This window comes from Zonotrichia albicollis, chromosome 6 (assembly GCF_047830755.1).
Source record: "Zonotrichia albicollis isolate bZonAlb1 chromosome 6, bZonAlb1.hap1, whole genome shotgun sequence".
NCBI classification, from domain to species: domain Eukaryota; kingdom Metazoa; phylum Chordata; class Aves; order Passeriformes; family Passerellidae; genus Zonotrichia; species Zonotrichia albicollis.
In genome coordinates this window covers 23,370,750-23,385,616 of record NC_133824.1, presented here as the reverse complement: position 1 = coordinate 23,385,616, position 14,867 = coordinate 23,370,750, and the positions used below count along the sequence as shown (strand labels likewise).

General features: G+C 46.3%; 2 protein-coding genes across 2 annotated transcripts; both read left to right on the top strand.

The window, feature by feature from the left end:
- The first annotated feature begins 5,545 nt into the window (after positions 1 to 5,545).
- On the top strand, positions 5,546 to 9,018 carry LOC141729252 (ciliary microtubule associated protein 1A-like). The gene is made up of 5 exons (XM_074542150.1): positions 5,546 to 6,839; positions 7,071 to 7,172; positions 7,525 to 7,646; positions 8,009 to 8,149; positions 8,250 to 9,018. Exons 1-5 carry the CDS (start codon positions 6,419 to 6,421, stop codon positions 8,343 to 8,345), a joined length of 882 nt encoding a protein of 293 aa, XP_074398251.1. The 5' UTR covers positions 5,546 to 6,418; the 3' UTR covers positions 8,346 to 9,018.
- A 1,313-nt stretch (positions 9,019 to 10,331) lies between these two features.
- LOC102068730 (ciliary microtubule associated protein 1A) lies at positions 10,332 to 12,442 on the top strand. The gene is made up of 6 exons (XM_005479882.3): positions 10,332 to 10,477; positions 10,631 to 10,831; positions 11,060 to 11,161; positions 11,505 to 11,626; positions 12,041 to 12,178; positions 12,289 to 12,442. Exons 1-6 carry the CDS (start codon positions 10,372 to 10,374, stop codon positions 12,382 to 12,384), a joined length of 765 nt encoding a protein of 254 aa, XP_005479939.2. The 5' UTR covers positions 10,332 to 10,371; the 3' UTR covers positions 12,385 to 12,442.
- Positions 12,443 to 14,867: the final 2,425 nt, after the last annotated feature.

Sequence of the window (14,867 nt, the reverse complement as noted above, 5' to 3'; positions counted from 1 at the left end):
CAGCGTGTCGTGGCTGCCCCTCCGCCGGTTTTGGCCATTGGACTTGCTCGGGAGTCAAAGTTTGAGTTGGTTACCTGCGTGAGGTGGGTTTCGTGTACCGCCATGGCATTTTGCACATCCTGAATTCTTTTTCTGCCGTGAGTCCACACATATACATTAAACTGCAATTCTCTGGGGCTGTCAGAATTGCAGACCAGCCGGAGGCATGGCAGTATGATAAAGTTTTCAGGCCCTGTTTAGTTAAGGCTGAAAATCTGGGACCCAGCCAATCTATACCTCTCAGGGCTCTTTTCACAGTCCAAAATGATTTGGCTTAAACATTTCCAACTGTGATGAGGTCTCATTTCAGTGATTATACAGTCATTCACTTTTCCACATCAACATCAAAGTCATTAACAACTGAGTATTATTGCATTGGCTGGAATTCAGTTAAGGACTAGAGGGATGTTGCTCTTTATTAAGATAAATCATTGCCTTGGTTATGTCACCCATGAAATAATCAATTTACTGTGTTGGTTAATTTCCTCCCTCTTTGATCTGTGAATTAAATTCAGCAGATCATTGTTCCACACAACTGCAGTGGAAAGGATGCTTTAAAATAAATGCGCCACATTTTCTAATGGTACGAGTCTGGTAACTGTATAAAGCAAGACTGCACGTGGCCTGACCTATCTCAACATTTTCCTTTAAAAGCTTGAGAGGAAAATGAACCAGTAGCACCAATTTGGGTTATACTCCCTTGAAGTTCCTGAGAAATGAACCAGAGGAAAGAGAAAAACTAGCAGAACTGATTCTGAGGCCTTCGGAGGAGTTAGGCTGATTGCCATAGGAAATAAAAATATTCTATTTCTACCAAAATATAAGGCTATTTCTTCATAGCCGTCATGAGCTTTGCTTACTGAGATGCTTACTGTAAGAATTTTTTTCAAAAACCCTACTCATAACAAGCCAAATATTAAAAAAAACCAACCAAACAGAAACAAACAAAAAGCCTGCGCTGGAATCAATTGATATTCCAATCTCCTTTTGCATTGAACTTTGTATTCTGAAATTAAACCATGTGTATAAATAAATCCACGTTGACTGGAAATCACTTTGCCTGTCAATGGGAAACTGATGATGAGAGCCCAAGTCTGATTCCTCATTTTGCAGAATTTCACAGCAGTGTGGATATTCAAGTCTCACTTTTCTAATATTAAACTCTAACTTTTTAAATTTAAATAGATTTAAATAATCCATGCTCATTAAAAGCAACACAGACTTCTTCAGCATTTCTCTAAGTTCAGATCCATGCCTCTCCTAAAACCTGAGATGTTCTCACATGTATGTCCTTTAAACTCAAGACCATGATCCATCATGAGCTTTGAAAAATAGGAACAGCATGTGATACAGTTTTAAGGTCAGCATCTAATTTTGTTAGATTTTGAGGAAAACAGCACATAGGTTTCTGGTTATGCAACCAAGATACAGAATTTCTTCCAAATTTTTACATCTTAAAGGTATATTTATAAAATCTTAAAGATTCTATAACATGTGTTGGTGAGAAGAAGTGCTATTATTTTCAAAAGAAAATGCATATGAAAATACTATTGCTAAAATAGTTGAACTAAAATTCCTGACTGAACTAAAAAAAAATCACTTTATTTGCTAACTGCAATTCCCATTACATAAGTAAAATATTCTCACTAATTCTGAGGTCAAAGTTACAAATTAGAGCAATGGAATAAGAAGATATAATACTGTTTCATTATAAGAATCACACCCCCTGCATTCACTTAAAAATTAATGAAAGCTGATTGCAGATTTGTTTCTATAGCAATTACTTAGAGTGTTTCTCCTTACATTTAACAAAAATTGTGTGTGACTTCATGAAAGAAAAACAATTTGCATTAACAAATTACTTTAGTGCATTTGAAAGTCATCTTCATGAAACAAAATATACCCTAGCTGAGTATGCAGAAGAATGAACACTAATGAAAGTTCAAAATCAGGACTATGTAGAAATTCATGGTAAATCAGTCAGGATATTCAGAATATGTGAGGAGTCTTAGTATTGAAGAGTTAATTGCACCTGATTAATGCACATGGCAATTCTATGTTGCTTATAAACCTCCTCAGTTAGCAATCAAATTACTATTTTCTAATTAATTGCATTTGTTAGTTTCTACTTGTCAGTTGTTTCATATTCATCATCCTTTTGCCATTAGTTTCCATTTCTAAATGAATCATTCTAAGAGCAGAAAGTGAAAACATTGCTATTCCTCAAGCATGATTTCTTATTTTGTTGACATGAATGCATAGTAACTGCAAGTTTCTTCAAGCTGTTGTGGAATATTTATTTTTTAGTTGCCATGAGGTCATACACTTGGAGTTTTAAGATGACAGAAACTCCTGGTGGAGTTTTGAACACATTTAGCTTTTGTAATTCTGCTTCAGGCAGTAGCAGGCAAGTTAAACAATCACTGATTGACTTTTATTAACTGATTTGTAAGGCTGATAGGCTCAGGAATGCAACCTATAGACAGATTCTTGAAATATAGCCGAGACAGGAATCTCACAGAAATTCCAAAAATAGGAGGTAATATTCTCCTTGCAAGCTAATTTTTTTCCCTTAGATAATATTCTTTACTTTATAAGATATTATTCTTTTTCTGCTTTTTATTTGAAAAGTTCATCAATAAATCTATGATTATTAAAAACCCCCAAATTACCTATCACAGACTTAATTTCAAGCCTATGCTATTTTACATGAAAATAAAAAAAAGAATTCCCACTAAGGTAACTGAAGAATTAAAGTTAAAATGTTAACTGAAGTAAAATTAGTGTAATGGTTTCTTTGGTATAAACTAGCTAGAAGCCCAGAAGAAGATGCTGCACAGTGGGACTCCTAACCTGTCCTTGGATTATCCCCTTGCTCTGGGGTAAACGAGCCAAGCTGTACTTGGCATGCATTTCCTTCCTGAGAGAGCAACTCCCTTCAACTCAATAAAGGGTTGAGAGGAAGGGGCCAGAGTTCCACCTTTCTCTGGGCTAGACACCTGTGCAGGGTGACTAGAAACACAGAAACACAGCCCTGCTATAGAACACATTCTCCCATCCCATGCTGGTTTTCATAGCTATCCAACATATACCATGAGCTCTCTTGGAGGATTAGAGCTGTACAAGCCAGTTCCTGATTGTATAAACCATGAGTTATGTGATATCACAGATTTGGATGCCTGTGCAATCTCAATTTTTTGTTTTAAAGGTTTGATTTGGATTTATTAAGTACATGGCATTTATTTAACTGCTAGATCAAATTAATTTCTCCTATGAATATATAGTTATCATCTAATATTCTGAGGAAAATATGCAATTAATGATTTGGGGCTTATGCTTCTTTTTTATTTTTCATTTTGATGCCAAAAAGCATCTGTCATACAGCAAGCATTCCACATATGAGTCCTTAGATTGAAGCAGCAGTTCTGCAGTTTTGAAGGGCTTATAGAGACAGCCTCAGGACCTCTAAGTGCATTTACACAGTTGACACCAAACACATTAGTGGAATCGATGTCAATGATTAACATTCTTCTTAAAAAGAGAGGTACAGCAGGGTCTGATAACTCTAGTCTGTGTTCTCTGAACCAAAAGAACGCTCATGGTGGGTACTTCTTGCCACTTCCATGCAATTAAACTTTTGAGTAGTATTTCTTGGCATTGGAACACTACTGTTAAATGTCCACAGTGGAGTGGAACAGATAAAAAGAAAATCAGACAAATTTATCTAAGCATTTTCATTAATTGTTAAGATGACCTTGCTGATGAGACGTAAAGACTCAAATTCTGTCCTTAACTGAATCAAAATGGAAACAGCACAGACATGAAAGCCCTCCAATTTATAGATATTTAAGCCTCCATCTCTTTCAAAATCAAAACTTGAAACCAGATCAAACTTAATTGCTGACATTTTTAGCATTTTTTTCCTTTTATTTGTCTAAAGAAAGCATCATGTGTGGCATACACTAGAGCTCATACAATTCGATATTTGACTTTAACACCTCCAACCCACTGAAAATCTTTTATCTGTAGCTGTTATCAGTAGGCTTCATAGTTAAAATACCATCACCCAAGAAGGCTGTTTACTGGAATGGCTTTTTTTTTAAGTCTCCAGAGTGAAAACTATGTCCCAAGTCTGGAGGAGCAGCCATCAGTAGGATCCAAAGCATGATCTAAACAAAACTTATTTGATAGCTTTGCACTGATGAGGACACAAAGGAAAGCAAGAGGAAAAAAAATGAATGCAGATGATTCAGGTTAATGACACCAAGAACACAAGAATTGGAACTCATCAACTAATGCTGGCATTTCTAAATAATCCAACAAGAAATGTGATTAGCCAGCTACACTGATAATATATTAGCTCCTGCCAGTCTTCTCAATATCTGCTTCACCTAAGGTAAGAGAACGAGCTCATATACAATTTTGTTAGTATATCAAAGACTGCAAGTGCTATGAAAACTGCTGGTTATACTGCATGAGTACTTGACCAGTGGGAGAAAATTCCATCTGTGTGTGCCTTTGAAGTTTAAGTGCCCTTCACTTCACAAATCAGCTTATGTTAAAGGATTCTTATGTCTTCTAAACTGGTTTGCCCCTCCACTGTTTTACCTCACCCACAGCATCTCCATTTACATCACAATTCATATGCTTCAGAATGTATTTCCTAACTGATGCTATACTAACCAGAGCTCATGTAGCACAGCAATGGAAGAAAAGCCATAAGGGTCTCAAACCATAAAAACCTGGAGACTGAAAAGCTTTAAGGGTCACTAAACAAAGCATGGGTAATGACTGGTATTACTGACAAAGAGTTAGGAAGTCTGGGGAAGGAAAAACGTAGCAGGAGAACTCATAGTGCAGGCATAGAGATTCAAACACTACTGGCAAAATCAGAATAATGAAACTTTGTCCAACCCTTCCAGGGAAACCTTGAAGGAATTCATATGTTCCTGAGTAATAAACATTGCTTTAGGAAAATCCTGTTGACCATGAACTCCCAAAATAACCTGGAGAAGTGGGCATTAAAGAGAGAAAACTGCTTGAAGACATCAGTACCATCTGAGGAGTGATGCAGAAACTGGCAGCCCTCAAATGGAGAGGCCAGAACAACTGATATTATTGATAGCTTTGCTCTTTCCCTCCCCTCCAATAGTAAGCTCAGAGCACAGAGACCTTGGAAAAGTATCAAAAGGTACAAAGCACAAGCTGGGCATTGGACATTATCAACTTCCCAGCTCATTTCAGGGGATCTCCCATTGTATATGACTGCAGGTGGAGTAAGTGGCAGTTACAGCTAACTCACAACATTTGTTCAACCCCAAAGAAGGGCATTCTTACATTAATGCTAAATAAGATTAGAAGCTCAATTATAGAGCCTGGACAGAAGCTAAGCCACATCAGCTGCTTTCTCACTCCTTTCCTGCCAGACCAGCAGTTAATGGAAAGGCCAAAGCAAAACAAGGGAGAAGTTTGAGAAAAAAACCTGTTTAATTCTTCTGATTCTTAGGTTGTTTTTTCCCCTCTGGCTAAGAGGTGATGTCAAAATTATTCTACCCTAGAATCTCAACCCTACGGGGTGAGAATTAGAGTGGGTAGCTCTCAAAGATACTTTGAAGCAAAAGCCTCTGTCAGTTCTCCCAGCTCTACAGCAAGCAGTTCAGGAAGACACAACCCATTAGACAAATGCTCTGTGCTCAGGCACCACTAGACTAGAAAAGGCAGTGCTGGGTCTCTGGGAACATGGGGACAAAAGCAGCTCTGTGTGAGAACAAACTGGGGCTGCCCCACACCAGACTGAGCCAGTTCCATTGCAGGCCCATGCCCAGCCCCAGAAGAGCTCTGCAGGCAATATGGCAGCGCTGCAGCACGAACAGCTTAAGGGTCACATCACAGTGGGCTTTGCTCATCACTGGGAGAGAATGGCCCTTTGGGATGTCACCTGGTGATGGAGGTCAATGTTGATGGATCCACCTAGCAATGGATTATGATGTCACCGAGGGGCTGGTGTCCCTCCCTGCACATCACCCAGTCAGCGCCACACTCCAACTGACCAAGTTTGCGTGCAGACGCGCCGGAGGCTACCACCCAGCCAGGCCAGCGCTGCGCTTCTCCACTGCTGCTGGCCTGGCAAACAATCATTGCCTGAGGGCACAGCAGGGAGTTCTTGCTGCATCTTTGCTTCTGACTTGCTGCTTCTCTCCATTCCTCCTTCTCTTCCATCTGCTACTCCTTGTTGCTCTTCACTTTCCTTCACCTTCTCTCGTGATGCTAGTTTGCTTTCTTCCTGCTCTGGGCTACAGGAAAGCTTTGTACCAGTGCTGTGTCAGAGAAGCCCTTTGGTAGCTCTCCAGTTTTTCCTGTAGTTTCTCTGGCCACCAGCATGGAGGGACCCTGGGTAGGCAACTGGCGACCTCATCCCCGAAGGGGCCCAATCCTTGCAGAATTCAGCACCCCAGGTCCCAAGTACTGGCTCCCTGGGACAACAGGTAAACTAACTATCAGGGGACATGATAGTACAGCACAGTGCTTGCTCCCACTTGGGAACCTCCTTTCACCATACAGTTGCAGGCACAGGTCCTTTCACAGGCTTTTCTTGCCAGGTCATATGGCTCATGATCCCACCAAAGACAGAGCCCCTGCATTCTCTTTTCGAGGGACCAAAGCTCCCTCCACAGACACCTGCTCACCAGGTCCTCGGTACTTCATTGAATCATCCATCACCAAGACTGGGAGGCAGATGGCTCCATCAGCACTTGTGACAGCACGTCCCAAGACCAAGATTTTGGCCACCCCTGGACCCAGTGAGTAGCATTTCTGCAGCCCTTCATCCAGGTCAGACAAGCAGGCCTTACTGTTGCCCTGTACCACTGGGGCACAAAGCCCACTGGTCATGCTCTGAATGGGCTTCAGAGAGTTCCAGATGGAAAACAAGCAAGACTGAGCACCTCCTCCACCTCCTCCTGACTTCTCCTCTGTGGCTTGCAGTTAAGTTTCCAGCTTCACTTCTTTTCTTGTCTCCTTCTCTGTCCCAGGTGATTACCGCACGGATCGTGCCAACAAACTCGTCTTCCATACTGCACCGTCCAATCTTATAGTGTTCCGGCCCAAGGACTTGAAAAGGTTCCGCACACCAGGTATGGAACTTGGGGAAACAGACACTCTTACAGCCTGCGTGTCCTCCAGGAAGCGTCTGCAGCTTCTTCAACAGGCCTAGCAAAAAGCCTGGGCAGCAAGACACAGTGTGTGCTCAACAAGCTTTTAGCTGTCCCGCAGCACCAACTTCTCCCATCTCACAGAAGAACCGGCATCTCTGGTGTCAAACAGCCAAGGCACACCACATGCAACAAAAGCCAGAGGCACCGGGATGAGGGGCAGGATACCCTTCCTGCTCCTCACAGCCGGCTTGGCAGGCTGACTCTCTTCCACCCAGGCATTGCCCCATTTCCCACAGGACTGACTTACGCTGTCTTCCTATTCCATTTCTAGGTCCTGGCACCTACACCTTGCCCAGGATTCTGGGACCCAACACAGCATACACTCATGCTGAACCATGCTACTCCATGAAGGGGAAGAGTCAATACCAGAGCTGTTTTCAAGATGTGGCAAAGGTGAGCTGCGCTTCTGTTCTCTAACAGCAGCAGCAAAAGTTCAGCTGCTCTGCATAGAGCAGAAGCCCAAGAAGCCACAGGGCCTCTGGCTCTGCTATTACCAGTAACACCAGCAACTGAATCCCCCCATTTTTCCACACCAGCAGCTTTGGCACAGTACAGCTCCCTGACACTAACAGCAGTAATCTCCCCTCATCCTCTGGGAAATCTAACTCTCTTCCCAAGGAGCCCTCATTCCCAAGGCTCCAGGACTCCCACACTGCTCCTCTGGCCAGCCACCTAAAGCAGCACAGTACTCATGGACACCCAGCAAGAATCCACACTGCTTCTTGTACCCACCAACCTCATTGCTACTCTTGCAGACGCCAGGTCCTGCAGCATTTGACAAGGTGGATCTGGATGTCTACAAAACCAAGGCTCCCAGGTTCTCAATGGGACTAAGAACCAAAGTTCCTGGAAAGGGAGCGCTTCCAGGTCCAGCAGACTACAACACCCTGGGAAAGGTAAGGAAGCCTGCCTACCATTATGTTATGCTGCACAACCTTCACTTGAGGAAAATTGGAGAACGAGCAACCATCTTCACCTCTTTTCTTCCCCTTCCAGGTTGCACTGATCAAGGCCCGGGATCCTGCTTACACTTTTGGACTACGACATTCTCTCTACAAAGCTTCCATAATACCTGCAACACATGTTGATTAAAGACAGACGCCTGAAGAGATTTTTTTTCTGTTCCTCCTTTGCAGCAGGGTGGGGTTAGGTGTGCGTTGGTGTAGACCACTGGCTTCACTGTCTCATGTCTGTGCCTCAGTCAAAACATCTGGCAGGATGAGAGTGAGGGGAGAGCAGTGAGGTAACAGTGTGAGCCATGCTGACATCTCCAGCACCACCATTTCACCCAACCAGAGCAAAACACTGTGAAAGCTTTCCAGCCCTGCCTTGCACACTCTCACCCCATGGCCCATGCTGGCCCCAAGGACAAAGCCCATCTCAGTGTCCCCCTTTTCAGTGCACATAGGTGGCATCTGCCCAAGGTGTGCCCAGAAACATATATGCCCTGCATCCTCTCTTGACACAGGCAGGGACTCATTTCCACAGGCAACTCCCCAGAACACTGAGAGTTAAGGAGAAAGAACCATTATTCCCAGTCTGAAAAGGGAATCACCATAGAATCCTGCAACAGCCCAGGTGGGAAGGGACCTTGGAAGGGACCTCATCCAGCCCTTGTGCAGAAGTGGCAGCCTGGAAGAGACTAGCCAGCACCTAGCCAACTGCAAACTTGATTGTGGCCAGTGATGGGACTCTACTGTCCCCCTGGGGAACCTGTTTCTCCTCTCTGGCTAAGTGGTGATGCCAAAAGGATACAAAATCCCCTGACAGCTGGGGAACAGGGTGGGAATTGTTGGAGTGGGCAGCTTTTTCAGGTGCTCCAAGGCAGGAGCCTCTCTCAGCTCTGTGACCTGCACTTCAGTCTACTCAGCCTGTTGCAATTACACTGATAAAATAATTTAATAATAAAAAAGTGTTACTATGATTACAAGTAGAAAACCCTGAAGCATATGTTATATGAATGTTAGGAGTGCTGTTTTTAAAGTATTCAGTCAGAGAAACCTTATCAAGAAGTTACCAGGTATCATGTCCCTTGTTCAAGAAACTATGCAAATCGTCATGAACACCAGTTAGTGTGCTTGGAAAACCCTTCCCTTCCCATCCTAATTTGACTATCAAGGATTCCAATCAGTAGATCTCAGTAGATATGGCCAATTATAGTCTCAGGGCAGGAATATTATTGTAGTTATATAACTAGTGAAACCAATCATTGTAAAGGTTACACTTAAGAATGGGCAGATCATGTATACTATGTAAAAGAACTTATGTAAAAATGAAACAGCAGAAAAAGCATATAAAATGGATGAATTTTGTTTGCAAATCAGAACAAAATCGGAGGAGTAATCCCCCTTTTTCCTGGCACTGAAATACAGAAGTGTCTCCTTGTTCACAACAAATTGGTGTTGGATAAGTTTATTTCACACTGTTTGGTGAAAAAAGCTCGGCGCTCAGGCACCACTGTACTAGAAAGAGCTGGGCTGGGTCTCTGGGAACATGGGGACAAAAGCAGCTCTGTGTGAGAACAAACTGGGGCTGTCCCACACCAGACTGAGCCAGTTCCATGGCAGGCCCATGCCCAGCCCCAGAAGAGCTCTGCAGGCAATATGGCAGCGCTGCAGCACGAACAGCTTAAGGGTCTCAACATCACAGTGGGCTTTGCTCATCACTGGAAGAGAATGGCCCTTTGGGATGTCACCTGGTGATGGAGGTCAATGTTGATGGATCCACCTAGCAATGGATTATGATGTCACCGAGGGGCTGGTGTCCCTCCCTGCACATCACCCAGTCAGCGCCACACTCCAGCTGAGCAAACTCGTGTGTAGACGCACTGGAGGCTATCCCCAGCCAGGCCAGCGCTGCATTCTACGCCAACAATTGCTGCCTGAGGGCACAGCAGGAGTTCTTGCTGCATCTTTGCTTCTAACTTGCAGCTTCTCCCCATTTCTCCTACTCTTCCATCTGCTACTCCTTGTTGCTCTTCACTTTCCTTCACCTTCTCTCGTGATGCTAGTTTGCTTTCTTCCTGCTCTGGGCTACAGGAAAGCTTTGTACCAGTGCTGTGTCAGAGAAGCCCTTTGGTAGCTCTCCAGTTTTTCCTGTAGTTTCTCCGGCCACCAGCATGGAGGGACCCTGGGTAGGCAACTGGCGACCTCATCCCCGAAGGGGCCCAATCCTTGCAGAATTCAGCACCCCAGGTCCCAAGTATGGGCTCCCTGGGTTAACAGGTAAACCAACTATCAGGGAAGGTAGTGGCAGTTGCAGGCACAGCATGGTGCCTCTTAGGAACCTACTGCCACTTAGGAACCTCCTACCACTTAGGAATCTCCTTACACCACACAGTTGCAGGCACAGGTCCTTTCACAGGCTTTTCTTGCCAGGTCATATGGCTCATGATCCCACCAAAGACAGAGCCCCTGCATTCTCATTTCGAGGCAGCAATGCTCCCTCCACAGACACCTGCTCACCAGGTCCTCGGTACTTCATTGAATCATCCATCACCAAGACTGGGAGGCAGATGGCTCCATCAGCACTTGTGACAGCACGTCCCAAGACCAAGATTTTGGCCACCCCTGGACCCAGTGAGTAGCATTTCTGCAGCCCTTCATCCAGGCCAGACAAGCAGGCCTTACTGTTGCCCTGTACCACTGGGGCACAAAGCCCACTGGTCATGCTCTGAATGGGCTTCAGAGAGTTCCAGATGGAAAACAAGCAAGACTGAGCACCTCCTCCACCTCCTCCTGACTTCTCCTCTGTGGCTTGCAGTTACGCTCCCAGTTTCACTTTTCTTGTCTCCTTCTCTGTCCCAGGTGACTACACCACGGATCGTGCCAACAAGCACGTCTTCCATACTGCACCGGCGAATAGCCTGGCATCCCGACACAAGGACTTAAAAGGTTTCCGCACACCAGGTATGGAACTTGGGGAAACAGACACTTACAGCCTGCGTGTCCTCCAGGAAGCGTCTGCAGCTTCTTCAACAGGCCTAGCAAAAAGCCTGGGCAGCAAGACACAGTGTGTGCTCAACAAGCTTTTAGCTGTCCCGCAGCACCAACTTCTCACAGAAGAACCGGCATCTCTGGTGTCAAACAGCCAAGGCACACCACATGCAACAAAAGCCAGAGGCACCGGGATGAGGGGCAGGATACCCTTCCTGCTCCTCACAGCCGGCTTGGCAGGCTGACTCTCTTCCACCCAGGCATTGCCCCATTTCCCACAGGACTGACTTACGCTGTCTTCCTATTCCATTTCTAGGTCCTGGCACCTACACCTTGCCCAGGATTCTGGGACCCAACACAGCATACACTCATGCTGAACCATGCTACTCCATGAAGGGGAAGAGTCAATACCAGAGCTGTTTTCAAGATGTGGCAAAGGTGAGCTGCGCTTCTGTTCTCTAACAGCAGCAGCAGAAGTTCAGCTGCTCTGCTTAGGGCAGAAGGGCCCCAGTGCCTGCCGTATCCCCACCTAACACACACTTCCCTGCACCTGCAGAAAAGAACAAGAAACCACAGGGCCTCTGGCTCTGCTATTACCAGTAACACCAGCAACTGAATCCCCCCATTTTTCCACACCAGCAGCTTTGGCACAGTACAGCTCACGGGCATTAATAGCAGTAATCTCCCCTCTGGAAAATCTAACTCTCTTCCCAAGGAGCCCTCATTCCCAAGGCTCCAGGACTCCCACACTGCTCCTCTGGCCAGCCACCTAAAGCAGCACAGTACTCATGGACACCCAGCAAGAATCCACACTGCTTCTTGTACCCACCAACCTCATTGCTACTCTTGCAGACGCCAGGTCCTGCGGCATTTCCCAAGGTGGATCTGGATATCTACAAAACCAGGGCTCCCAAGTTCTCAATGGGAATGAAAACCAAAGTTCCTGGAAAGGGAGCGCTTCCAGGTCCAGCAGAATACACCTTGGGAAAGGTAAGGCAGTCAGCCCATCAATGTGTTTTGCTGCACAACCTTCACTTGAGGACAGCTCTGGAGAGTAAGGCATCATCTTCACCTCTTTTCTTCCCAATTTCCTCTTCCAGTTGTCAATAACCAAGGCCCGGGATCCTGCCTTCAGTTTTGGAGTCCGACATTCTCTCTACCAAGCTTCTTTAATACCTGAAACACATGTTGATTAAAGACAGACACCTGAAGAGATTTTTTTTCTGTTCCTCCTTTGCAGCAGGGTGGGGTTAGGTGTGCGTTGGTGTAGACCACTGGCTTCACTGTCTCATGTCTGTGCCTCAGTCAAAACATCTGGCAGGATGAGAGTGAGGGGAGAGCAGTGAGGTAACAGCGTGAGCCATGCTGACATCTCCAGCACCACCATTTCACCCAACCAGAGCAAAACACTGTGAAAGCTTTCCAGCCCTGCCTTGCACACTCTCACCCCATGGCCCATGCTGGCCCCAAGGACAAAGCCCATCTCAGTGTCCCCCTTTTCAGTGCACATAGGTGGCATCTGCCCAAGGTGTGCCCAGAAACATATATGCCCTGCATCCTCTCTTGACACAGGCAGGGGCTCATTTCCACAGGCAACTCCCCAGAACACTGAGAGTTAAGGAGAAAGAACCATTATTCCCAGTCTGAAAAGGGAATCACCATAGAATCCTGCAACAGCCCAGGTGGGAAGGGACCTTGGAAGGGACCTCATCCAGCCCTTGTGCAGAAGTGGCAGCCTGGAAGAGACTAGCCAGCACCTAGCCAACTGCAAACTTGATTGTGGCCAGTGATGGGACTCTACTGTCCCCCTGGGGAACCTGTTTCTCCTCTCTGGCTAAGTGGTGATGCCAAAAGGATACAAAATCCCCTGACAGCTGGGGAACAGGGTGGGAATTGTTGGAGTGGGCAGCTTTTTCAGGTGCTCCAAGGCAGGAGCCTCTCTCAGCTCTGTGACCTGCACTTCAGTCAGACTCAACCCATTAGACAAAAGCCCCGTGCTCAGGCTCCACTGGACTGGAAAGCGTTGTGCTGTGTGTCTGTGTGTGGGGAAGAAGCAGGTCTTTGTGAGGACAAACTGGGGCTGCCCCACTGGGGCTGTCTGAGCCAGTTCCACGGCAGCCTCATGCTCAGCCCCAGCGGAGCCCCGCAGGCATTGCGGCAGCGCTGCAGCACGGACCGACCGGCGGCTGGCCCCAGCCTCCGGCCGGCGGCCTTCGGGTGCCTGTTAACCCGCGGGTTAACGAAGGAAAGGCTGCGTGTGCCATATTGCGGGAAGGCGGAAGGCAAATTCCCGGGACCGAGGCACGCAGTCCCGCCGCGTCCTCTGCGGACGGCCTTGTGCGGCCGTGCCGAGCTGGAACACGGTGTGCCGAGGAACTGCAGCGGCGGGAGCTTGGGCAGAGCGGGCCCAGGCGCTCCTCAGCGCGGCTCTGGGCAGGGGCCGGCAGCCATGGGAGGCAGCTCCGACTGCGAAAGGGGAGCAGTGGGTGGGTGGTATTGGGGTTTAATTTTCTCACTATATGAATAAATAGCAGTAAATTACACTCATTTCCTCCAGCCGAATCCGTTTCACGCGTCGTTATCCCAATTCGCGAGCTTTTACACTTTGTTTTCCGTTCCTGTTTTCCTGCTGAGGAGGAGCTGCGGGGACCTTGATTGCCTGAGGCTCCTCTCAGTCCAACCCCGATCACACATCTTCCTTTTCAGGGCTTCAGGTGCCCTTCTCTTCATTTTGAAATGCCTGTGGTTAGTGGGAAGTCTTTTAACTAAACTTACATGAAATCGAAGTGAGTTAAAAAGATTACAGGAGAACACAAAGTTAGAACAGGAAAGTATTTGTTAAAAGTTGCTATTGCAGTGGAGGGACAAAGGCAAATGAAGCTTTGGTTAATAGACTGGATATTCAGTCCTTTGTGGTGCAAGAAAATTTTATACCTGTTTTTTTTTTTTTTTTTTTTTTTTTAATCTACAAAAGAAATCTCGTCCTACCTGTATTCATAGATGAGGTCAGTGATGCTGTGCTCTGTGGGAACAGTGCTGAGGCAGCAGTGGAGAGATTTTGTTCTGGACAGGTTTTGTGTCCTCATGAGTAAGGTGTGCTTGTCTCACCTGCAAGAAAGGCTGGAGAAATGGTACTCAGGGTGACCTCGGTCTTCATCTTGGGACATCCACAGATGTGCGGTGCTGGAGCTGAGTCCTTCCCATTCACAGTGATACAGGGGTGAATGTAGTGCTGAGTACCTGCAGAGCAGCTGTCTGTGATGGAATGTTTCGCTCCTTGCAACTTGTTAGTGTTAAACTTACTGTTTGTTAAGTGGAAGCAGCAGATGTGCTCTGATCCCCCAGCTGTTCTCTCCCCCCTCTGCCCCTGCCCCATCTTTCATTATTCCTGGTTTACCTGTCATCTCAGGGATTGTGTAAGTGAATCCCAGGGTGCGGAACTCTGCCATGATGTGGCCACATGGGTGAGGAAACCCCCAGGTGCCCACGCAGGCGCCATCCATGTTGGTGGCTACAAAGCCCATGGCAAGAATAGGAGCCTGGGACCACAGCGCTGCCCAGCCCAGTGCCACACAAGAGCTTGCTCTGATGAGTCTTCTCCTATTTTCTCTTATTCCCAGAAGGTTCAAGGGTGATCCCCTCTGCTGAGCACTCATCAGGCCTCATTCAGGCATTCTGT

Excerpts from the sequence above, each read along its gene's own strand:
- LOC141729252 (XM_074542150.1), top strand. The coding sequence starts at position 6,419 with ATGGAGGGACCCTGGGTAGGCAACTGGCGACCTCATCCCCGAAGGGGC. Across the intron at positions 7,173-7,524 it reads GAAAAGGTTCCGCACACCAG|GTCCTGGCACCTACACCTTG; the intron begins GTATGGAACTTG and ends TTCCATTTCTAG. Across the intron at positions 8,150-8,249 it reads ACTACAACACCCTGGGAAAG|GTTGCACTGATCAAGGCCCG; the intron begins GTAAGGAAGCCT and ends TTCCCCTTCCAG.
- LOC102068730 (XM_005479882.3), top strand. The coding sequence starts at position 10,372 with ATGGAGGGACCCTGGGTAGGCAACTGGCGACCTCATCCCCGAAGGGGC. Across the intron at positions 10,832-11,059 it reads TTTGGCCACCCCTGGACCCA|GTGACTACACCACGGATCGT; the intron begins GTGAGTAGCATT and ends TCTCTGTCCCAG. Across the intron at positions 12,179-12,288 it reads CAGAATACACCTTGGGAAAG|TTGTCAATAACCAAGGCCCG; the intron begins GTAAGGCAGTCA and ends TTCCTCTTCCAG.